At 33.1% G+C, this 26,863-nt stretch overlaps 1 protein-coding gene across 1 annotated transcript in view; it reads right to left on the bottom strand.

Annotated features, from left to right (window-relative positions):
* Window positions 1-14,976, bottom strand: part of eIF3j (eukaryotic translation initiation factor 3 subunit j) — a 49,991-nt gene extending 35,015 nt beyond the window's left edge. The window contains exons 1-2 of the mRNA XM_035365451.2: window positions 14,829-14,976; window positions 14,649-14,737 (exon numbers count right to left, since the gene is read on the bottom strand). Coding sequence (XP_035221342.1) covers window positions 14,649-14,737; window positions 14,829-14,853 — 114 coding nt within the window. The 5' untranslated portion in view covers window positions 14,854-14,976. The remainder of the gene's footprint in view (window positions 1-14,648; window positions 14,738-14,828) is intronic.
* Between the last annotated feature and the right edge of the window lie 11,887 nt (window positions 14,977-26,863).

The following is a 26,863-nucleotide window of genomic DNA, read 5'->3' as shown; positions in this document are numbered from 1 at the left end:
ATTAATTTAAAGTGCATAATTAGTATGAATTATATGGGGCACAAAACTGATCACAAAATATATGATAATTAAGTAATGATACAATAGCTTGTGCAACATGGCTGTTCTGTTAATTTTCATGAAAAAGCAATGAAACGTTGCTCTTTTTTGTGGTAAGGAGACATACAATCTGAAACCTTAAATTAATAATAACAATAATAATGGCTCAACTATGGAGACAGTCATCTGAGCCAGGAGAGAATATATGAATGGGTATAACAATTTTTAAATAATAATATCAATGAATCCCACAAAATATTAATGGATGAGAGACTAATTAATACAGCACCAGAGAATGAAACAGGAGATTGAGCAGCAAAGCTTAAACTGCAAAGAAGTCAATATTGGTGAAACTGTGATTCATATCAAACTTACAGATGTGCACACAATATTATCCATGATGACTTCACAAATAAAAAAAAAAAAAAAAATGGATAGCAAACTGGTGTCCAGATAGCTGTCCAGTGATCAAAAGCATGAATCACAGACAGTTTGTACAGAAACATTTGGACTGTCATCTCTTTCTGTTATCAACCACATTTAAAGAAGTATTCGCAGATGAAAGCTGTAAAAGAAAATAAATATATTTTAAAATTTATATCTGTGTTTAGTTTAGAAAATTCTTCAATATCTTGTACATTAACATCAAATCATCCCAAATATATTTTAGTTTGATTCAACTACCAACTAATATGTTAGAACTTCATAAATTTTATTTTTAATTTTTATGAATTTAAATCCTAATCAGAAATTACTAATGATAAATTTTGTCACTAATTATTAACCATTTAATTTTGATTTTTTTAATCCTTCTGAAACTTTAGAAAAGTTACAAATTAAATCATGTGGAATACATATCATTTCCCTTATTCCAAATATACCAAGAAAGAGTTTACTCAGATTATTGCTTTAAATATTTTGTATTTACATATTATCCCATCGACCATGAAACTACCCAAAGCAGTGTGATTTAACGCCAATTATGAACAAGTATGACATCCTAACCCACTCGTAACATCTACATTGATTGCACTTTAGCCCCTTTACAAGTGATTGAGAGAACTAACATCTAATAAATAAAGCAAACAAACAGCTGAATATGAATCAGGAACAGATTAGAACAATTATCTTTGAGAAGTTTGCATTACAGTATTCTAAACAGAGTTTCCAATAAAACTGGAGGGCACAACAGAACAGCAGAATTGGTAAGATGCAAAAACAAAGTGGGTCAAATACAGTACAATCTTGAATATCTGGTAATGCCAAATTCAGGACATACAATCATAGTCCTATTTTTGCTTTATGAGGGAGTTACATATCTCTTATTTGCTTAATGTTTCATACAACAACAAAAAAAAAAAAAAAAAAAAAAAAAAAAAAAGGTTATAAAATTTGAAAAAAGGCTTTCACAGTATGTCCACAGAAGTGGTTATATGGTGGATTGCATAGAGAACCTGATGGATGTTTTAATGAAGTACATAGAAGTGTGGCTCATAATTCCACAGGATAGTACAAATAGGATATAAGTATCAAATACACGGGATATAAATACCACATATTTTTATAAAACTCAAGAAGTAATATCCATACAGCAAAAAACATACAGCAAGCAGAAGTTTTAAAGATAAGTGAATAAAACAGCATTATCATTTAAATGTGTTATATCAGTTTATAAACTAATACTCAGTGTAATGGCAAGCACTTTAAAAGATGAAATAATAGAAATAGGTTCAACTTTTCAGAATACACAAGTTCAGCTGTTATTCAATTCCAATAACCAAGGAAAAAATTCTTAGACTTGTAAAAATGAGTTTCTCCAATGCATAATCACAATGAATAGAACATGGACTTACTTTTTAAATATGGCTGATTAATTGTTACAACTTTTATCAGCCTTCAAATGAAAGAAGAGGCATATTTAGCTTGCATATACTCTCAGAAACAAAGGCTATTATGTACTGAAATCATTACAAATAGTTCAGCTCTAACTGTAGCTTTCCAACATGAATTACATAAGTTGATATGAGCTCCCAAGTCTCCATGAACTGTATCACAATCACTTATAAAGAGCTCAAAATGAAGGGACTATGTAACAAAAGAGCAAGAAGTATGTAAACTGATTTGAGCTTACACTATATCTCTCTAAGCAGGAATCATCTCAAACATAGTAGAATTCATTTAAATTGCACATTATCATTAAAATGCATTTAAATTAATTAAATTTCTTCCAATATATATACTCCCTTAATTGTTTGAATACATTTCAAGATGAATGTTTATTTATATAAAGGCATCATGGCAAATAATTTTGAACACATATTCGGCCAGGCCCCTTGAAGGGTTAATATGCTTGAAATAATTTCATCAACTAATTGTGATGTAATAGACTCTCATCTTCTGAGTAATCCAGTCTCAAACTTTTTCTTCTCTTAAAAGCTCGGGTAATCTGAAGTTTCATTTCTATCAAACAAAAGCAGTTCTGCTTGCTTTTGACACTTTGTTTCGCCAAACAGTGTTAGGAGCCACAAAATTAGTGGTAATTTACTAACCACTTTTTCAAGATACTCATGATTAAATATCTAAATTTTTAGCAGGCATGAAATAAAGCAAAAAAAAGAAAAAGAAAAGAAAGCAAAGCAAAGCATGTATTCATTCACTTCAATATATGGAGGTGTGATACAATTCAAACTAAGAAAAAAAAGAAATGTGAGTACAAGGACAAAACATATCAGAGTGAAACAAATAAATACAGTCACAAGTCGTTAATCCGGACTCGTCGGGTCCGGATTATCGATCATCAGTTTAAATCTGGTAAGATGGCATGCAGAAATTACAAAATTAAAAATATGAAACCGTAATTTATGAAATAAAGAACAATTATGATCCAAAGGGTATCAAAATTTACTAAAAGAAAAAGTTTAATATTTATTTGTTTACTTTATTAAACATTTCTTTCAATGTAAGTTGTTTAAGTTGCTTCGTTTCATGTGATAATATTTTCTCTTTAATTCTATTAAACAGACATAATTTCTTGTTTAGTTACAAAGTTCCGCTGTTTAAGTCCTATAATTGCTGTGTTGAGAATACCGACTAATTTGTCAATCGAAACTTTTTCGTTTTCAATAACCTCTGGGTCACTTTCTTCACTATCAGAAGCGAATTATAATGACAAGGAACTTGATTTAAATCATATCAATGATGGAGTACATCGAGATGAAATACTACATTTGGTAAGGAATTATAAGCCAAATAAAATAAAAACATCTGCTTTGAAGATAAGGATAGTGCTGACAGATCAAATTCCAATTCATTGCGCACAGCGGTGTGAAATTGATAAACAGATTTCGGATTTCGAAACATACTTTCGCTTTGTTGATCCTTTACATATTAGTAAATATATATCGGAAATTTTATGTGACAAAATTAAAAGTTCAAGCTTACTTTTATAAAATTGCTCTAACAGTCTGCAAAAAATAATAAGCCGGATCCAATTCGCAGATTAAGGAACAACGCAATCCGCAACATTAACTGAATTAGATAATTTTAGCTTAGCTTATACCGTCCGTTACACATTAAACGCGACGCATGCGCAGAAAGTTTGTAGCTTTGAGGTCCGGATTATGGGTGTCCGAATTAACGACTTTTGACTGTAATAGGGAAGTTTTCTGAAGAATGGAAGAACTCTTTTACAAAGACACATATAAACATTTTGTATAAACAAAACTGCATATTCACAAGTGAAATTACTTTCAAAGTAAAGTATTAACACATTAGCCCATCAGCCATGAAACTGTCACCAAACAGCATGATTTCATGGCAATTATGGATATGCAAGACATAACAACACACTCATAATATCTTTGCCTTTATTTGATGTAACTCTAATAGCTTCTTAATGAGTCATGTTTTGTGTTCATGAACAAGGATATAAATTAACTTTCACTGCTATATTTTTTCTTGCATTTTGCAGAAAATGATTAAAATTTGAGATCAGCCTTCTACAGAATAAGCAGTGGGTTATTTTTAAAGTTACATGAACCTTATAAAAAATGCACATTATGGGACACAACACCTTAGCTGAACAGTCATAAACTGGCACAATAATCTGCTGGAAGTCTGAATTCATAACATTCTAAACAGAGCTTTTAGTAAAATTGGAGGGCCCAACATAATTGTAGAAACCAATGAAAGTCTTTTCATAAAGTGGGTTGAATACTGATTGTTTATTCAATAAAGAGTCATCAGTTCCTTCAGAATTTCGCAGGAACGATTGGTGCAACTTTGGCAAGATCTTTGCCAATTTTCGGGGTTTGATGGTAGCCAACTTGCATGATCAATAGTACACAATTAATATGTATGTACCCAAAATAAATTTTTATACTCTAAAATTAAAGTAAAAATAAATAAAATAGGTACTTACGTATTAACGCAACCAGGCCAAAATTCGCATAAATTGCCAAATTTGGCGACCCTACTTACGGCAACCCTATGTGTTATAAGTAGTTTTGTAAAAAGAGCATGTGGAAACCATGTACACGTCGACTTATTTTTACTTAAAAAAACATCCCAGAATTGCACAAAAATGGCATTGTGCACACTCTTAACTTTATCCATGTACACTGCTATTTTCTTATAAATTACAAAAATTTGCGCGAAAATGCAGGAAAAGATTCACAAAAATTCCCTTGAAGTATTGTTCTCTGCCAGACATGATGTACGTACTTAAGAATACACTAACATATTCATCCCACTACCGCAGCTGCACAAAGCACTTAAAACAAATCTAAATTGCTTTAAATACCTTTTAAAATTGCCTTGCCCACTCGAAAACTGAGTTACATATTAAAACATGCAATTGATCTCCTACCACAAGAATTTTGAATCCATTTCACAGCAAGATTTAAACACAGCAACTCAGCCTAAAAAACAAAGCACTTATCACTAATTATGTACTGCTTGAAATCTCTTACTTGCTTATCTTCATAAACAACAAATACATGGCCAACCTTATTTATCTTACCTCCATCTGTAAAACAAATTAATTGGTATTCTTCAAAAATAGATTGGAATAGTGAGCAACTGGTATAGAGTTTTTGTTGAAAGGATGGGGCAAAGAGAAAACTTGGAAGATTGCTATTAAAAAAAATTGATGAAAAGGGCCAGCAAATGCTTTCCTTTGTAGCATTTCATTCCTGCGAGCGTGAGATGCGCAGCATTAGTTAATCATCAAGAGACACACATGAATGATACAAGAGGCACACATACAGGAATACTGTATGCATACTTCAATTTTCAACCTCAAAGTCTCTTTTCTGGCAGGTCCTCTGGGAGTGAAAGGCTGTGACAGTGCTTTCGGCATGAATTTAATTTCTGTATGTGGAATAATTATATTTTTGTACTTAATGCTGTTCCATGCAGCTTCATTAAAATATGGGAGTCAGATCAACTAACATACACTCCTTCAATGGTGACTTTTGGACTTGAATTGTTTTACAGAAATGGACACTTTCGGTTTCAATTCTTCCCGCTAGCAAGTGTTCCACTGGGCAAACGGGCACTGGGCACACTAAAACTTCTGCTATAGTGATCCCACTTTTATTCAAGTTGATCCATCTCTTAGGTTTCACATTTTGGAGTTGATGTTCAAATTAACACCTCTTAAACCAATATCAAAACAAAAGACCAAATCCAACCATGTCATGGTGCATTTGCCACCTTACATCACCACTGTTGTTGATGATGTTATCATTCAAGTCTGATCAAGTCAACCCATATAAGGATCTGAAATAAAAAATTATTGAAAGATATTCTGAATCAAAGCTAGAAGAAATTCGTCTGCTGCTAGCAGGTGAAAGCCTTGATGATCGGAAGCCCAGCAAACTCCTCTGCATTATGATATTATACTCGGCTCAAGCAAAGTATCACGATATTGATGATTCCCTCTTATTTGAATTATTTTTAATCAAGCAATGCCTGTTCCTGTCTAAGCTAGCTATATTAGCATCCATCTCTCCTATTACTTGTAATAAAATGGCAGCAGTAGCTGATCGAATTTTGGCTATAAACAACACAAACATTTTCGCTACCATCCCTAACAATGAACTTTATTTGGAAAATGCCAGCTTTTCCTCTCAGGCTCTACTCCCTAAGGAAATCAAAGCTCTTCAGAAAGAGGTTTCCAAACTTCGTCGTTCCAGTTCATCTCGTATAAATTTTTCTAGCCACAAATGTTTCCAGTTACATAACAAGTTCTGGTGTAGTTCGACGGCCTCATCCGTAATCATGAGCAGAAACATGCATGCACCATTCGGACTGAATTATTCTCAAAATAGGGTGGAAGGATGAGGACTTTTCTTCCCTCAAGTATATAAATTCTCTCTTTCCGGAGAAGAGAAGACTTTCATGTGACCTCTCCCCTTTTGGACAAGTCTATGTGTTTTGAGAGAATGCCAGCCAAGGTTGCATTTGAGACAGTCGAACTATAGTATCATTGAAAATTCCAAGGGCAATGCAAAAAAATTTTTTACGTGTTCCTACATGGGAAACTTGATGAATGAAAGGTAGAGGCAACTGACTCTTCCCATCCTCACACAATGTGTCGCCTTTTAATTAGAGATCAATCTACGGGTAGATGTTTTCTAATACAATTTAGGAAGTGATGCCAATTTAATTGTCACCAGCAAATCTGAAATGAAGGCAACAGTACTCCAAACTTTCCGTGCTGCCAACGGAACACCCATTAATGTTTATGGTCGTAAAACAATTTGTCAATTTTGGTTCAAGATGCAATTTTACTTTCTCTTTTTATATTTGTAATGTTACATAGGTGATCATAGGTGCAGATTTTTTTTATATTTCAACTTATCTTCTGATTTATACAGTAAGCATCTGATTGATTTAACAACAGATTTTAAGGTACCTGAGCAAATTAAATACCTGTAATATTTCTTCTGAAAAATCAGCTTGTGTAAGTAATGGATTTGGTATATTATTTTTACAATATCCTGATATTACTAAATTAACCAATCCCAACCAACCTATGAAACACAATACTGTACATTATCTCTACATATAATAAAAGAGAGAGACTGTCTGTGTGTCTTTTGTTCGCACTGCGCGTAAGCTAATAGACCCACGGCTACAAAATTTGGTACATAGGTGCATCTAGACAAGAGCCAGTGCACCTCGAAGCGATGTTTTCGAAATTCGAATTTTTTTTATTTTATGTTTTGTGACGAAATTGCATCATTCTGAGACATAATGGGCTATAGGAAAGCAAAAATTTACTCTACACGCTCCATTTTCACATCGTCATGAAACGTAGACACTTAGCTATTTTACGAACTCAAAATAAATTTCGTGTTTCAATAAATCGATTAAATACGAATTTATTTAACAAAGTGAGTAACAAATAAACGAATTTATTTAACAAACACACCTTTTCAACGAGATTTTTTCTAAAAAAGTTTATTTTAAAAAATCTACAGTATTTCTTTGATTTTTGGACATGTTAAAATTTCACCCTTGCGACTGCTTTTACAGAAAGAATTTTGGAAAAATTATAATATTTTGTATTTTTTAAAAAAATTTTAAATGAAGCTTCCGATCTCACATCTTTAAAAATGTGATTTTGGCAAGAATTTTGATTTCTTATTGTTGTTTATAAATTTTTAATGATATAGCATCATTTTGGATAGTTTCATTCTTTTAGAAATATGGGCTTGGCAACTATTTTTCATCATATTTCTTATGTCACTGTTTTTAAGAGATTGGCATATTTCATTGTCATTTTTTTATATATACAATACATTTTAATTGTTTTTTTTTTTTTTTTTTTTTTTTTTTCTCTGCAGTAAACTTCTGCGCAGAATGTTCTGTTTATTGAGTTTCCTTCATTTTATTTTTGTGCTTATTTCACTGTTTGTAAGATATTGAAAAGTTTTGCATGATTTTTTTTCTTCAACGGAAAGTTGGTTAATTTTTTATTAGGATAATTAATATTTGTATTAAGGGATATAGCTTATTTCATTGTAATTTTTTTCTCTTGAAAATATAAGATAAAATATCATTAATTATACTTTGCTTTTCAGAATTTCTTGTTTTTTTGTATACTTTTATGTTATTTATTGCTCATTTCACTGTTTTAAAGATATTGAAAAGTTTTGAGTTATTTTATTAAGAAACAAAGTTTTTAACCTCCTTTATACCATTAGAGTTCTTAAGATTTTGCAAAGGGAAGTTAGTTAATTTATTTATTAGGATGATTAATATTAGTATCAAGGGATATTACTTATTTCATTGTAATTTTGTTATACGTAATAACTTTTTTTATGAAGTTTTTCTGCAGAGTACAATTCTATGCAGTTTTTAAATTTAACGTTTGGTGTTCCCTTCAGCCATTTTTCCAGTACATTTGAAAGCCAGACGAAGGCTGGCAGCGGAGCTGCTAGTATAAATACTAAAGGTCCTCTAGTTGCTGCTATACCTTGACAGTTAGTCCTTAACCACCTGAAAATTGCTAACGCTGAATTTCACAGTATAATTCTACTTGAGTAATTCCTGTTCTTCGTTTTTGTACATGGTGCACAAGAAAGGTTTGTCGAGTGGAGACCTGTTGGCAACTATCACTCTCTTAATACACAGACTGTCAAAGAAAAGTTTATTATTCCGTGCATAGCTCATTTTACTTCAGAACTGCATAGTAAACAAATGTTTAGTCATGCTAATCATGCCAAAGCATATTACCAAATGTCCATACATCCAGATGATGTACATAGAAAAGCTATATGTACTTCTCTCTGAAAGTTTGGAGAATGCAATTTGATCTTTGTAATTCTTCCTCAACTCTTTAATCGTTTATCAACGATGTCACTAGGGACTTGCCATTTTTTACACATTTTTTTTATATTTACTTGCAGCTTCTAATAATGAACATGAGCACTTAGTATTTAAACCTGTTATTTTCTAAACTTCAAGAATATAGTTTGTGAATAAATCTAGAAAAGTGCCAATTTGGTCAATCTACTATAAACTTCCTAGGATTTAAGTTATCGGGTGAAGAAAATGATCAGCACCTTCCATCAGCATCTTGAAACAGCCCTTATAACACATAATATGGCAAAATGGACAGAAACTCTCCCAGTTGTTCTCTTAGGCATACACTCAGCCACTAAGGAGAATGTCAAAGCAACTTCTGCTCAACTTTTTTATGGCACAACATTAAGATTACGTTCCAGTCTACTAACCTAAGATACCATACACCAGACCTTAAATTCCACATATGTCAACTAATTAAAAAACAATATGGTCTTTAAATCCTATTTCTACTGCCTTACACAGTAGTCCTAAAATTTTCAGTAATCCCTCATTAAAAACTTGTTATTTTCAAGATCTGACAGAGTTAATCCTCCGCTGACATCACCTTATACTAGACCTTATTTAATCACTGACAGAATTGATAAGAATTTTATTATTGATGTAAATGAAAAACATACTACAATTTCAACTGATCACACAAAATCTGCCAGATGACATTACTTATTTCCCATCTGTATCTCTTCCGGTTTCAGCTCCCTCCCCACACAGTTAAAATCAAACATGTACCCCTAAGAGTGGGCATAAGGTCAAATTTTCCAAGCGTTTAGTCACAGACAGCATTCCTTAAGTACAAACTTTTAGTATATAGCGCTTTGTATTATGCATATGTTCCGGCTGCATCTATGGTTATTACATTGTGCATCATTTTCTGTATACATTGCAAATATTTATTGTCATTTGTAATCATGACTTTATCACTGGGGACATACTCTGTAGCATTTCATTGATGCGAATGAGAGGTATGCTGTACTAGCCAATCAGCATGAGGGGCACGGTTGTGTATGTTTTTAGATCACAACTTCTATCTCCCCTCAGTCTCTTTTCTGGTACATCTGCTGGGAGTGAAAGGCTAGTGCTCTCAGCATGAATTTCGCTTCTGTATAAGAAATAATTTATATTTTTATACTTAATGCTATTCCATGCTGCTGCATTAAAATACAGGAATCAGATCAACTAATGCACTCCTTCACCTTTATCACAATATTCCTCAAAGTTTCAATATCTATGCATCGAATACCAGCAACAGTAAAACGTCCCTCATAATGAACAATACTGAAGCCACAGACAGTTTTTAAAGTTTTAATAATTAGCTGTGCTATATTAAAGCCTGTCGAATTCCCTTCTAAAGTGGGGACAGAAAGTAAACTGCGCTCAATTTCTGAAGACTCTGGATTAAAAAAGAAACGACAATTGGATACAGTTTTGAATCGGTATTATTGCTTCCATAAGCAGAGAGGCAGAACGGAGCTGTTTTAATGCAATCAATAACTGAAGATTTATTTTTCAAACCCATTTCTTTAACAATTGCACCTCTTTTGGTCCTTTATTTGAGTATTTCTTAGCGATTTCACTAACGGGAAACATTTTTCTAAATAAAGCTGCAGCGTGATAGAGGCATTCAGTGGCAGGTTGTGCTCCAGTAAAAAGGCAGAGAACAGACATTCTGCATTAATAAATTTTTAGTCCTTTGTTTCCGAAGAAAAATTTAATTTTTTGTTGTTTTCAAAACAACTCATGTTGTCCTTGTGTTTTTGTGTACGCACATGTTTGAGAACATCCGCTCTTTCACCACGGTACACATCACAAATTTATTACATTTCCTTGAGGAAATAATGGAAGGAAAGTCAACTGTGTACGATTTTTTAAACGTTCACAAGTATTTCACCTTTCTCGCAGACATAACAAAAGATGATAATTTCTAAAACTATTTCCCAAAGGCACATGTACTCACACAACTCAGGACAAGATGAACAAAATAATTAAGAACATCTAAATAACAGCCTTGAGCTTGCTTTGTGCTCATTGGCTAATACAGCCAAAAGTCTTTAATCCGGACTCGTCGGGACTTCGGCGATTCCAGATTATCGGTTTTTCTGGATTATAGATCAACAGTTTAAATCTGGTAAGATGGCATGCAGAAATTATAAAATTAAAAATATGAAACTGTAATTTATGAAATAAAAAGCAATTATGATCTAAAAGGTATCAAAATTTACAAAAAAAAAGCTTAATATTTATTTGTTTACTTTATTAAACATTTCTTTCAAAGCGCGCATGCGTAAAGCATATATTATGCATAGTCGAAATTAGAAAATTGCAACCAGAAAACTATTTGATGTGTATTCGTGATATTTCAAAGACGGAGTACCTCGAGATAAAATACTACATTTTGTAAGGAATTATAAGCCAAATAAAATAAAAACATCTGCCCTGAAGATAAGGATAGTGCTGACAGATCAACTTCCAGTTCATTGTGCACTGCAACCCCCCCCCCAGAGCAGCGTGAAATTGATGAACAGATTTCAGAATGGTTAGAGAAACAAAGGATATGCCTTTATCCATTTTTTACAGCAATTCCGCTTTTTGTTTGATGTACATCGAAACATGCTTTCACTTTGTAGATCCTTTGGCAGCTCCAGAATTGGAAATTCTTTTTGACATAATCGAAAGTTCAAGCTTACTTTTATAAAATTGCTCTAACACTTTGCAAAAAATAATAAGCCGAATCCAATTAGAAGATTAAGGAACAACGCAATCTACACCATTAACTGAAATAGATACTTAGATAATTTTAGCTTAGCTTATACTGTCCGTTATACATTAAACGCGCATACATAAACGTATTTTACGCATACGCAGAAATTTTGTAGCTTTGAGGTCCGGATTAAAGACTGTATATGCCAGATGATAGATACACAGTGAAGCTAGATTACCCATTGGAGAACGACATTTCTGGATACCTATGCTCTTACTCACAAAGCAGAAATTTTCATCTGATTCGCAAGGTTTTGTTTTAGATATAATCTAGAGAAAATTCAACTGATTTCAGACGTCCAAAATCACTTTTTGTTTGTTCATATAATGAAATATTAAGCCAAGTTGCATAAAAATCATAAGAAAAAGTCAATATATTGTAAATTGGGTTGGCAGGAGAGCGGTTGAAAATCAGGAGTCTCCCACCTAAATCGGTAGAGTTGTCAACTCTGCACAGGTACTACTCTTATACAGTCAAAAGTCATTAATTCGGACACCCATAATCCGGACCTCAAAGCTAAAAACTTTCTGCGCATGCGCTGCGTTGCCGCGTGCGCGTAAGACCTTGACTACTGCGCATATGCGTGTGCGCGAGTGCTGAATACATTTACGCCTGCGTATTTAATGTATAACGGACGGTGTAAGCTAAAATTATCTAATTATCTATTTCAGTTAATGTTAATGATTGCGTTGTTCCTTAATCTTCGAATTGGATCCCGCTTATTATTTTTTGCAGACTGTAAGAGCAATTTTATAAAAGTAAACTTGAACTTTCGATTATGTCAAATAGAATTTCCGATGCTGGAACTTCTAAAGGATCTACAAAACGAAAGTATGTTTCGATGTCCAACAAACAAAAAGTGGAATTGCTGCAAAAAAATGGATAAAGATATGAAGAATGTGACAGAGAGGTTAGTGAAAACGAAAAAATTTCGATTGACAAGTTAGTCGGTATTTTCTGCACAGCAATTAACGGGACTTGAACAGCAGAACTTTGTAACTGAACAAGAAATTATGTCCGTTTATAGAATTAAAGAGAAAGTATTATCACATAAAATGAAGCAACTTAAACAACTTACATTGAAAGAAATGTTTAATACAGTAAACAAATAAATATTAAGCTTTTTTTTTTTTTTTTTTTTTTTTTTTGTAAATTTTGATACCCTTTAGATCATAATTGTTCTTTATTTCATAAATTACGGTTTCATATTATTAATTTTAAAATTTCTGCATGCCATCTTACGAGATTTAAACTGATGATCTATAATCCGGAATCGCCGAAGTCCCGACGAGACCGGATTAATGACTTTTGACTGTATTATATAACAATAAACACATTAATAAATCTCATCCAGCAATGCGAACTTAAAATAAATATATTTTAAATTATTTGAATAATTCATAATTTATCCATTATCATCAAAAGCAATTTGCTTTAAATTTAAAAAGTTTTTTTTTTTTTTTTTTTTTGTTCATTTTGATGGTAACGTGGTGCTTTTTTAAATGCAGGCCCCAATTGCCCTTTATCTAACCCTGTATGTCCATATATATGTACATGATGCACATTTAGTCTACTACACCACAAACAAAATAAATAAATAAATACAGTAAATGTTTACAACTGCATGCCTCTTTTTTTTTTTTTCGGAGATTCTTTTTTGACGCCAGGAAGGCGCAATTTCAAGTTGGCTGCTATACAAAACCTAAATAAGAAGTCAAAGAATGGCACAACCTCGGTGTCCATGTACACATCAATTTATTTTCACTTTTAAAAAAACTTCAGAGAATTGTTCAAAAACTAGGCATTGCACACTGCCTTGACTTTCTGTCCATGTACACATCTATCTATTTTCACTTTATAAAATGAGTAGAATGATGTCATATAAGGCTAAAACAAATTCACTCGTTGTCAAAATTGAACAAAATTTATTGCCAATCTAAGAGGCATCCGATTCTACACTAGAGCCATATAAATAATTTCGCCAAATCCTTATGTTTTATCACACGGTATTAATGCAAGTTTATATTTACCCAAAGCGCATATGGACAAATTTGTGCCTCTTAACTACTTTACAGAAATCATTCTAAAAGCAAACTTCTGTGAAGGAAGAAAAATGGTGTTGCATTTACACTACACGTGGCAGAAGTAAAAATTATCTACAGTCAACGCTTTCCACTGTTGAGAATGCAGAGTGAACTATCAATGTTTTAAAATGGTAAAGCATATTAATAAATCATCAAGTGGTAAAGGTCACTAATTTGAATCAATTAATATGAATCTTGTAATGCTAACATTTGGTAATGATGAGTACATGAAATAAGTGTTAGCTATCAGTGTCTTCTCTCTGCATTTTTTTACAATATTCTAGCTGCAAGTACATACATATATACAAAATGACACTCAAAATACTCTCGGTCTAAAATACATTATACATATTAATATGATACATGTGAATGAGGAAAAAATATCTCAATAATTTCTTATTTCATAACTGATGTCATAAGTTTCGAATAACAGTTTACTAACTGAAATAATATACCCCAAACTCCAATTAAGATGATCTGAAACATAAACAAATACAACGATAAGTTCACTTCTCAATTTTAATCAAAACGTTCCCAAGCACCACCGCACGCATAGGTGAGGAAAATATTTACAGCTTAAAATTATTAGGCCCAGATAGTCATTATTTTATAAAAAATCAGAAAGATATTTTCCAAACTCTGCTTCTTCATTTCGTGATTTTTAGACAGATAAAACACTTTATTTTTAGACACTTACAGCATTGAAAGTAACATGTATGATGTAAACTTTCATAATCAGGTCGCGGCATGCTTTCTTCCCACAGTTTCTGACTAAAACGCTTTTTTAAACCATTTGCAAGTAGTTTAAAATTATTTTTTGCTAATTATACTGACAATCTTTATAAATAATACCATAAAATTTATACTGTGCAAAAATTATTTCAAAATCTTACTTTTACATCATCATCTTCGTCTTCACCTTCCCATCTGTCAGTGTGTGGTATAGGTTTCTTAAAAACTGCAGGCTCGAAGTCTTCATTTTCTACAAAGAGTATTATATAAAGTTAATAATTTATTTAGTAATTTTGCTACTGATATACAAATAAAATGAAAATCAAAGGAAAGTGACTTACCCCAATCTGCTTCGCCGTCCGCCATGTTTGCAACTGTGAAATGTTTGTTGCTGCCAGATGAGAAATAACTTCTACACTTAAAAACACCTTTTACCCTGTTGGTAATCGGGCCGATGCTATTCACACCACCGGTGCGATTAGCCGCTTAAGCTATTCGCACCCAGGGATAAATAGAAAGGGCTAGCTCATTTCTTTGTTCGACTCCTCGCCGACGCTAGAGCTACTAGAGATACTACCTTTATAGTAGCCTTAGCCGACGCGAGCCTAATGGGGGAAATTAGCAGGCAGTAATCTGACGTCACTGTGATGCCACCTGTTCTGATTTCCCGCGTTTAAAACTGTAGTTTCATTCAGCTGCGAGACGATTTTCTAGAGGTTACATATCCCATATTAATTTTAATCATATATATATATCTTTTCTAATAATGTATATATTTAAAATAATTTATATATATGTAATTTTAGTCAGTTTTTATTTTAAATTCTATATTGTAAAGTACCTTTTACGTAATATGGCTTTTTGAGCTGTAGCTCTAGTCAATAGAACCCAATCGAAAGGCACGGATTCTACGTACGCGAACTGTTCTAGTGAACCTTTTTTTTAAAAAAAAAAGGCGGGTTTCTACCTTGGCATAGTTTATCATTTTTTAAAAGTTAGCGACTTTCAAAAGTTTACAAAGGAAAATGAGTTCCTTTATTTATAAAAAGAAGGAGCACATTTCCTTTTAGTAAAGTATATATAAAAAAGAGCAGATTTTTATGTTCGCAATGTTTATCCTTTTCCTGAACGGTTTGAATAGTTTAAATGACTGATTTTGGGGAAAACAAAATCTTGTTTACATTTTTTGTACTTCTTAGAATACATTTAGCTTTAAAGATGTGTTTTGCGCAATCAAGACTTTAATTCATTCCTCTTTGAAAAATTTCGTCCGATAAAAGATACTAAAAATTAGCCAGAGGATTTCTGTGCAGAAAATTTAGACATGAAATAAGTTAAAAGAGATTATATCAACTATTAAATTAATTATTCTGTATGCCTGCTTATTTTTATTATGGAAATACTTGGCATTTTCAGAACACAAAAAGTGCTTCAAAGAACTTTGAAATATTAGTACAAACACATTAGTCAATTAAATTGAAATAAATTATGGGATGTAATTTAAAAGACAGAAATAATTTAATGTAAGAGATTTTGATTTAAAAATTTGCACACACAAATGATTTATCATATTTTGTATGGTTTTATTTCATAAATAACTTTGATTTTAAAATATGGCATTTGAACCTATAAACCTGTGTGGATACTGAAAAAGTGATGAATATATAAGAATATTATCATTTTCAGTAATTTTTCTTATTGAATAATAAATTCTGATAGTTCTATGCTATAAGAATAGAGTCTAAGTTTGCATAAAAATTCCTCTGTTAAACAAAAGAATTTAAGTAATTTCTGTAGCCTTTTTGTCAATACACTAAAGATTTTTAACTAATTACTCGTCCTCACTTGCAATTAGAACCATCATTAAATCCCTATTTTATCTAATCATTTCCTGAACATTATCATGTATATAGATTGTCCTCGTCTTCATAACTGATAATTATTACTTTCAAATTATTCTCTTGCTAGTGAACTATTAACAACCCTTTCTATTGCTGAGTTAAGAGAGAGTAGCCTAAAAAGGCGGATGCGTGCCATCCAGAATCTCTGGTTCTCTCTAACTAAGACAGTAGAACTTCGCGGTTAAATACCGCTTTCCTCAATTTGAATTTAAGAGTGATTCTAAAACTACGTTCTGGCCGGAAGTGGTAAGTTGAAATTAAGAAACGATGTGGAAAGGAAGTTTAACTTTTAATAAAATTAACATAATCCTTGCAGTTCTTAAGAAATCAGCAATTACTTTTTTTTCGAGAACGTTTAAATATATGTCGGATGTCATTGCGTATGTTTCGAAATACTATAATTTTATTCCAATCCCCTTTCGTCGACGAAATCCAACAATATTTTAATAGAAATCATTGCTAGTCTTGGAACTGATATATTGAATTACCAGGATCTTTTCCGCTTGTATTTTTAGTATTTCTCTCTGCCTCTTCTGTTCTTGTGACATTTGAAACGATATCTGCATCACTCAAGCACTGAAAGTCTGACTCAGTCGAGCTACTTTAGAACCATTCTGCGATTTTTCGCGATTAACATTTTCGAAGAATTTGACATTTAAAATTTTTTGGTATACAACTTCAGTTGTGTTCCATAATTTTTTTTAAATAAAAAAATATATTATATTAAAAATTTCGGTAATTTCCTCAACTTTAAGAGTCTGCAAAGCTCGGTAGGCCGAAGCTGGAGATATAAAATCATAACAGTTCGGCGGCCAATAAATTCCAAATAATTTTAATCGTCAATTACAGATGGCGTCAATGATGAATTTGTTGACTTTAATTTCAAACACTGTAAATGATTTCTTTATATATTGTTACGCTTTTCTTTTTTGACACCAGTTGTTACGTTATTTTCTTCCTTCACGTTTGTACGGGGTTCGTGTGGATTTGGAGTGAATAACGATGACACTTGATGAAGTATGGAAACACACTTTATTTGCCTTGGTCGTTCTTGGAAATCCACGTACTCTCGAGACTCTCCACGCTACAACTCGCAATGACTCGATGACACACAGAGCGCAAATGACTCGACGACACACAGAGCACACCCGGCTGTCGACTCTTCGGTTCAGTCGTTCTCGGAGCTCAACACGCTCCCTCGACGATGCACTAACCGCGATACACTAAGAGACTCCTTCGGTGAACTCGACGACCCACTCGGCACTCGCTGCCCGGCTGTCAACTCGATCGACTGAGCAGGGATTAACTCGCTAGACGAAACACCAACTCGATACTGACTCGCACTCCAGACGAGGCACTCTGACTTGCCCTCTCGATGAAGTACACTCTAACTGACTGCGGACCAGCAGGGTTTATATAGTTTTCGGCTTGTGTTTGAGAACATTCTGGGCTAAACCGATAAGAATTCGTTCCAGAAGGTTCTCCATCCGTCCATGGTATATCGCCAATTTTGTCACCAAATGGGCGATTTCTCTCCATATGTGGCAACCCTGCCTTCCCTTGCCATTTTATGGCAGCCCTAAAACTGCTTTGCGGGAAAGCTGTTTCACTGCGCCTGTACATTTCGTAGCACTTTAATTTTAAACACTGTAAATGATTTCTTTATATATTTATATATTTTTGTATTTTTTGTGTGTTTTTTCTTTGTGTTTGAGTTCATTGTATTACTGAAAATTAAAATTATTACTTACGATTTTGCTCTTTTACTTATGATTTGTATGTCTCGTGGGATACTTTGTGGTGCACGAGGATTTCTTTTTCTTTAAATAATAATAATAAAAAATTACACAATTAGATAAATTTTCCATTTAACATTAAGAAAAATCTTTCTCCGCTCTCAAATTTGCGAGTATACGTTTTTTACACACTCTCATGTATAGCGTTGAGTGTGCGTGCGTGGCCATCGCCGCGCACGAGTAATCTGCAGCAGGTTAATCGAGAGTCTAATGTTTGCAAGATAGTTTTGTTCTTTCACTTCTAACTTTAATGTTTTAAGTAAGATGTGTGGGCAATAAAAAAGAGTGACATAAAGGAGTGTCGAATCCCAATGGTTGTATTACTATGGAGGGAAAAAGTATTACAATATGATGCTCAAAAAAAATTTTTTTTCATTAATTAATTCAATATATTTAATTTTGTTCCTTATATATAAAAGTTCAAATATTTCATTAAAAATAGCCTTTGGCTCGGGAAACGAAATGATATTTTCTGAGACCCTCTTTAATATTGTTTATCTGCAGATTAAAAATGGAGGAATGCATTGCTCCTTCTTTTAGAGCTTTTAGTACTAGTATCTATTCAAGCATTTATAACGAAAACTCGCTAAGAGCATGCTTTACCCTTCTTTTTGGCTTCACTTTTGACGGCGGTGTGGATATTTCTATATATTCTAATGAACTTGGTTTTAGCAAGGCTAAATAATCAAATACACAATTATTCTGTCAGCAAAAGAAATTATAAAAAGTAAAAATGGGTACAACACACTCTTCTCAAAACTTAATTTGCGTCTAATTTCAGTTAATAAGAAGTAAATAGTGGTAAATTACTTGTTCGACATATGCTTGTAGATATCTCGAGAGCTAATCAAATGCTCGCGTTATAAAGCAATTCGAACATAAGAATATGTCGCATGGGAGCTCTTTTGCAACAGTATGTTATTCGATTTCCATATAACAGACCCAGGATTTAATCTCAAGGTCATTAACATCTTCAAGGGCATGCGAAACTCATGCGCTGCTGCGCTTCTTATTGATGCTAATAAATGGCAACACAGAGCCGTAGCTCAGCGCCCAGGGACAACTAAAGAATTTGCGCCCCTTTCTGTGTGCCAAGAATGGAAAACATTTCATTAAAATTTCGTAGAATCAATTTGGCGCCCCTTGAATGCTGCCCCCGGGGACAGATGTTCCCCCTTGCCCCACCCTAGCTACGCCACTGTGGCAACATGAACAAGCAGTTGCATACCAAGCAGCACCGAGCAAGCCATACTAGCACATGGATCGCTACATGCTTTCTTTAGGTTTCTACGAATCTATATGTATGGAAAGAAGCCCTTTTAATCTGTTCTGAACTGCAATGTGGCACGCAATATTATACCATCCTGTAATGCTAAAACAAAGAGTGATATTTTTTAATAAAATATACTTTATTGTTTTAAATGAGCTACGCAACAAAGGATACATTTATGATCAAAGTATAACAGATCACTAGCGCAATCTCGTGACAACTTTCGAGAAAGCCCTTGAAAACGGGTACAGGAAATTCAAGCAGTCTGACAGGCCTTGAGTATAGTTGGCACTGGTAATATATACGATTAACCAAATATCTTGGATCTCCTTGGTACAACGAGCCTATAATGCCCTGAGGATTTTCACTCGTATATTTGGAAACAGTGCTGAAAACAATGAATTTTACAGATAACTGAGTCCCTGATACCGGAAGTTTACCGAAAAATGTGTACTTTTTCCCATGATGCCTTTCGAAATCGCTGATGCAATGTAAGGTTACCAGAATAAATTTTAGAGCCAAGTGCATTGTTCAAAAGTAGCCAAGCTTTTGTTCAATCTGTCTTTGTTCGTAGTCGTATTATTAATATTAGGTCTTTCGCGTCGTGAATACGAGTCGGAAGTTTACCACAAAGTTGACCCTTTTAAAATAGAAAAATTAAAAGTTAGATGTATAGAAAGGCCAATAGGTTCGTAGGCATAATTATTCCTATTATGTAAAAGAGCTGCTTTGAGGAAAACTGTGAGAGAAAAAAAATTTTAAATTGATGATGCTTAGTGAATTGAAACTAGTGCCATATTTATTCTCATTATTCAAAACTGCTTTAGGAAAGATTTTAAATGAAGTATGCTATAAAATTAAATATGTTATTAATCTGTTGCTTTAATAGTTCATTAATACTCTTAATTCAGTTTCGTTCATCAGGCTTTTGTAATATTTAAATTAAACTGTATATTTTTATTAAACCAAATAAATATATATTAATATCTTAAAACTGTTAAAAAATAAACTTAAAAAAGTTACAATAACATTTTTTTTTTTAATATCATTTGTTAATTTGTTGTCCCAAGTAAAACTAAGAATGACTAAAAACTAAAATGTTCTGGTTATAAACCCATTTTATACCATAAATCAAAATATTGTATTAAGAAAATACAAAATTTGAGAACAACCTTTAACAGAAAATTTAAATAAAATTCTACTTTTGAACATTGCTGTCTAAAAAAAATTTTTTTTTTGGGCTCCTGTGTCAGATTCCCAAAAAATTAATAGTTTTATTTAAAATCTCTGCCGATTTATGCATTGTCATAAGAGTTATCATAAAGTCATGCATACAGTCATGCATAATTTTGCATAACATCTGTATATATGCACAGAATAAACGACTTCTTTTCCAAAAGGAATTTTTTCAATGATTTCTGTACATACATATGTATTTATCTCACATAACTAAAAAAGATTAGCCGTAGAATGTTTGTTGTATATGGGACTGCTATAGTTGTGCATCTCTCTTTTTATTGTAATTGCCAGAACCAAATGTGTATATATACACACACACACCTTTCTTTACCTAGCCTTAATTTTCACAATCATTGGTCCTAGTCTATACTCCCAATTATCATTGAAATGCTTTAAATGATGAAAATAGTTGTGTTTTATCAATGTAAAACTTTTTTTAAAAATTATTTTGACAAATAACGAAATCTATTTTAATGCGATCTCCAGCTTCCTTATGTCTGCAAAAATATCTGGGACATTTTTATACTCATTATAAAAAATGAAATTATGAGAAGTTTGACTCCCATGTGACAAAGACTGAGCAGTGTTTTAAATTTCAAAATCTGCAGTTTTTGTATAATTTAATAAGTAATGTGATGTGCACATCAGATTTTGCATATGTATTTTAGAATTTTATACTCTTTAATTTACATCTAGTAATAATGTATTAGATTGAATTAAATTTTATAATATATGTTTCTGGTGTTATTTTTATTTTAATGTTTGAATTTGTGTTGAGTCAGAATACATACGTGTGAGCATCTCAGTTAAAGGATGAAAATATGACTTTTTAAGTAAATTCAAAATAGTTTCATTCAAATAATTTTGAAACTGATAAAAAGCTTTCAGAGATTTGTAAAATAATAATAATTTGTAATTGTCTCCCGAATCCTTCTCTTATAAACATTGTATGGTAAAAAAATCTGAAAATATTAGTATATATGATGTTTGAATATATTCAAATCAAATAGATATTTATTGAAATTTTGTTCTAAAGAGTTTATGTTCATAATGTATATTTTAGCATCCATAATCAGAATTACCTAAATCAAACTTATGTTTGTTTGTCCCTTATAACTGATGGGCAACAAAAATAAGCTTGTTTTAGTACCTGACAGATTGAAGGAAAACCAGCACCTGTATATCTAAGTGGGTAGGTATTGCTGGGCCTTGCTAAGTACTAAGCTTCCACCAAAATGGAATTTTGAAGAAGAATGCTCTGAATGTGGTCAGAAAGTCTCCTACCACCAACCTCTCAAGGATTTCGCCTCACCTTCTGCTTTTAATGCTCCTTGCTAAACAACCATTACACACTTACATTACAACATCCATGCCTTCTTTGGGATTTGAACTCGAACCTTTTGGTATGGTAGGCAGCGTCATTAACTACTATCCTGTCTGGGTGCTACAGCATAGTGTTACTATAATGGAAGATGTCTTGTTCTGTGAAGACATGAAAACAATCACAAAAGAAAAAGATGCCTTTCTGCATGTGAAGGAATTCTTTGTGAAGTATGCTCTTTTGTCAATCAAAACAAAATTCAGAAATCGCTTGGATGCTCAAGCAGATATGCATATTGCTATTAACAATAAAGTGCCACAATTTGAAAAAAAATATCCAATACAGAGGAATAGAAATAGTTATTAATTATTGTTTTTAAAAATTTATGCAAATATTAAATTTTGTAATATTTTTTTTAGTTCCATGTTTTATTTTTGTTTATTATTAAAATTTGATTACATAACTGTTTTCTTTTTCCTCACCCTCCCTAGAAACTTTGTTAGGGGCTGCAAGAATATAATTTTTTAGAACTGCTAGACATGGAAAAGTTTGGGAACCTGTGTCTTAGAAGATGATATTGTGAAGTTCAGTTTTGAACTAATAAAGAATACTGTATATGTACATATAAAAAAAATCTAATATCTATGTGAATATGTTTCAAACCTGTTTCTGAATATATATATATTTATTTATATTTACATAATACACTTAAAAAAAAGGGAAAATAACTAAAGTTTTCATTTAATAAACTAAATATACATACAGGAGTAGTGTTTGACCTACTCCACTCTCATGTAGACATTACTCATGCAGGAGTAGTGTTTGAGCCCAATACTGGCATATGTATATATATATAGGAGTGAAATCATTAAGCAACTGGGAAACAAAATAATTTTGCCCTTTACAATTACAACAACATTAAATTTTTTCCATACATCTAAAGCATTCTTAGTTACATTGCTGTCATAAAATCTGGTCTAAATTTTTGTGAAATGTAAGTTAGTACATTGCTTATACCACTTGTCCATCAGAGTTCTTATGCAATCATTGGTTGTATGCATATATTGGAGTTTAAAAAATGATTTAAAAAAACATGTAACTTCAAGTTGCGTAAGTCAGGTATAACTCTACTTGATATGGGATTAAGACCAGGAAATTAGCTAGATGCTTTTAAACATGGACTGTTTATTGTATGACATTCTAACTCGATGAAAAGGAGATTATCATTTGCTTATATTATACATTATACATATCAATAAGTGTGGTGTTAACTTATTCTGAGTCTTTACATGCGGAAAGATCTTGAATATTCATAATAGTGCAACTTTATACCTGTTACTTGTGGTGTTTATGTTGCAGCAGTATAGGTAATTATTTCTTAGATTCGATACATAAAACCCGAAAAGACAGATTCCTGTGGTTTACACCTTTTGTTTGCTTTCTATCATCCACATCAGAGCACTTTTGGACTGACAGATTTCAAGTGTCCTTAATGTACTTAAGCATAACAGTAAAAAAATAGCTTATTTGAAGTTCGAATCTTGGCACAAGTGAGTCGGTTCTTCTGAACCATATTGATCAAGTTGCTGCATAGCAATGAATTATCTAGCATTAATATTTCAGAAAACACAAACAGTTCATTGTTTCTGGTAAAAAAAAAAGGGGGATGCAGTGTCACAAAATAAGCGAAATGTAATCACAGAAAAATGCAATGAAGTTCATTCACTATGACATAAATCAACAGTGCTATGTATTAAATCGATGAAGAATTAGCAATTTAAAAAAGACTGGAAGAAAAATAATAGATTGAATAAGAAGCAGACTATATTACTTAAAATGAATGACTCGTAAAATTTCTGGGCTGGCGTAAACATTCAGGAAATGTAGTGTTAGAAGAATTAATGTGCAATTTGAGAATACAGTCAATGCGTGGGAAGGTGCAGAAAGAACGTCTATGCATACAACGTCGAATATATAATCTTTGTTTGATCAGTTGACTTATGCGAAAACCGGTTCTTTGGAGAAATCAAACGAGAAACAGTACTTCAAACGAAACATTTTCGTTTAAGTATAAAATTATCTCGCTAGCTAGGCGAGACGCAGTTTTCAACGAAACATGTTTCAGTTAGGAACACTTCAGTAGTACACTGTTGGCCATTAAAATAGCAACACTGTGAAGAAAAGCAAATACAAAAAAGATATTTATTGCAAAAAGATATGTATGGCATACGACGTGCAGTCTCCTCGCTGCCTCCAGACACATATATGGCCATCAGAATATCACACGCTGAACAGGGACATGTCTGAAAAGAAAACATTGTGACATTCTTTTATCCAGCTTTGTCGTTTGGTGCACCAGAATCACTGTCTCTCTCTATGCTGCATTTTCAAGGGAAGCCAAAGTAGCGGTCATCGTGTTGATAGTTCACTCCGCTGCAGGGCTTAAATTTTAAAATTATAAGTGCCGGAGCCCTATGGAAGACCGCAAGCAAAGAGCAATAAAAGTAAATAAATAAATTAAATGACTATTAAACTCATTAATAATTTTAAAATTAAACAGTTAATTATAATCAAATTAATTAATAGCTATTTAATTAAAGTTTATAGATTTTATTCAATTAACAATTATTATATAATTCATTATAATTTAATTGATAATTATTAGATAATTAATTATTATTTATTGAAATAATTAAAACTAAAATAATTGTAAAGCGACAAATTAAAATGTCATAAGCGATTTTTAATATAATTTTATTGCTAAAAATAAAATTTTTGAGTTAAAATTTCTACGGAAATTGTTATTCAGTTACATAAAAGAATTGCCGCAGCCTTCTTATTTAGGGCTCCGGTGCACTCCGGCTAGAATTGTAATTTATCTTGAAAACTGAGAAGTACCAGAGCTGGGCTCCGGTGCAATTTAAGCACTGCTCTGCTGCAAATGTCGAAGCACCGTACGAGCGGATACTCGGCGTACTGCAAACATACCCATTTCCTAACTAATGGTTCGTTATGTGTTTCTGCGGTTTTTTTCAAGGCTAACCTCACAATATGTCTGTCCTCTCGAGCGTTAGTCAGGAGACGGCGTTGAGATCCTGCATGCCATTCAGTATGACCCTCAGCAACCCATTGATTATATATTCGCATGACAGTGATTGGATGTCGAGCAGTGCGACGGGCGATATCGCGGAACGATAATCCACACTCTCTATGGGAAACAATCCTGCCTCTACCATATTCCGACTCTTGCTGGTAAGAATTTCGTCTTAATATTTGAGGCATAACACGATATTCTGAGAAAACTCTGGCCGTACAAAGCGCGTTCCGTATGAGAAATCCATTATACAACTTTTTTAATGCAATACGTCAGATGTCTTTTCTCCCTCCTTGCATGCGCTTAAATTCTAATCCATTTGCATACCAAATCTCTTCTTCCTTTCACGTGCTTTTACTGTTCGTCGCATCATTCCTTCCTGGTGTTGCAATTTTAATGGCCAGCAGTGTAGGTGAGGACAAGCTCATTTCCCGAAAAAACAGTGTGCTTATATAAGCCTTCTCTTGTCTTACTTAAAACTGCCTGAGCAAGGTTTATTCAGTTAAGCATATCGACTAACGTGTCAACGTTCTATAACTTTGACTACTTATTTCACAGTTTTGTTTGCATTAGCTAATGAGAATGTATCCGAATACTCAATATAATCCAAATGAATAAATTCGACAGTGACTGCATTACCACTTTCATGGGAACGGACTGATCTTACTGATGCATCGTCTGACCTGAGAACCAGAATTCTGACAAGAGTGTAATACAGTTAGAACTGTATTGTTACTAAGTATTACAATAAGGCATTCAGAATCACCAAAAGGACAGATGCAGAGCTAGAATGGCAGTTTCTGGGAAAGATCGTGGGATAGCAAGAGTTACTGCAAATTAGTTGAAAGCTTCTACCATTCAGCATCACTTACCGACATACTCTAGACGTGTGGTTTTAAAAAACAGTGTTGTAAGGAAAGGTGGTTTGAATTTTCGGCGTCTGTTGCAATATCCATAACTCCTAGGCATGGAGAGCAGAACAGAACACTGGAGACGAGCTCCTGCCCTGGATTAACTTTCAGAAAAAATCCTCAGATCTGCAGGAGACCATTCAGGCGGACGTAACTCACGCGGTCTCCTACGGACTTTATACATATAACATTGGACGAAAGATAACGCTCAGTCAATAAAAGTTCCAGCTGGGTACCAGTCCTGTTTCAATGATTATATTTGATGTGTTGTTCCATCTACTAAGTGCACCAGAGGACCGAAGAGCCAATGACCCAATGAAAACGCCTCATATCTAATCATGTTGTGACCTACAGTCAATAGGCAGACAAGACAGTGCCATATGGTCCCTGCAGGTTCTGAATGGTGCCATATGGTCCCTGCAGGTCCTGAATGATGCCATATGGTCCTGAAACATTCTCTGAATGAACGTAGGTTCTAGTCCTGTAAAGACTGATTATACGTAGCCGAAACTGCTTATGTATAGATCTTAGACAGTAGCTTCCCGATTTTCCGACGTAGATCCCCGGAGAGGGGGCATTGAGAGCAACGTTTATTCTGGTGTTGCGGCTGATAATTTTCGAATGTATCGGGTTAGAACTGGATCATGTTCTGCGATGAATTATGATTTTCGTTAGCTTGGGATTCATACGTGAAAGAAGATTGGCTTACCTTAATTCAGCATAGAAGTCCCAGTGAGCTGTGTACCCTTTGTCAACGTAAAACAACCATACCTCTGTATATACTGGCATTATTATCTAGGCAGCCAAATTCTATAATAACCAAATTTGTACTGATCTTTCGCAG

This window comes from Stegodyphus dumicola, chromosome 7 (genome assembly GCF_044657685.1).
Source record: "Stegodyphus dumicola isolate Sdum_Otavi_A_Nest chromosome 7, ASM4465768v1".
NCBI lineage: Eukaryota > Metazoa > Arthropoda > Arachnida > Araneae > Eresidae > Stegodyphus > Stegodyphus dumicola.
This window is presented reverse-complemented; position numbering and strand designations above follow the sequence as displayed.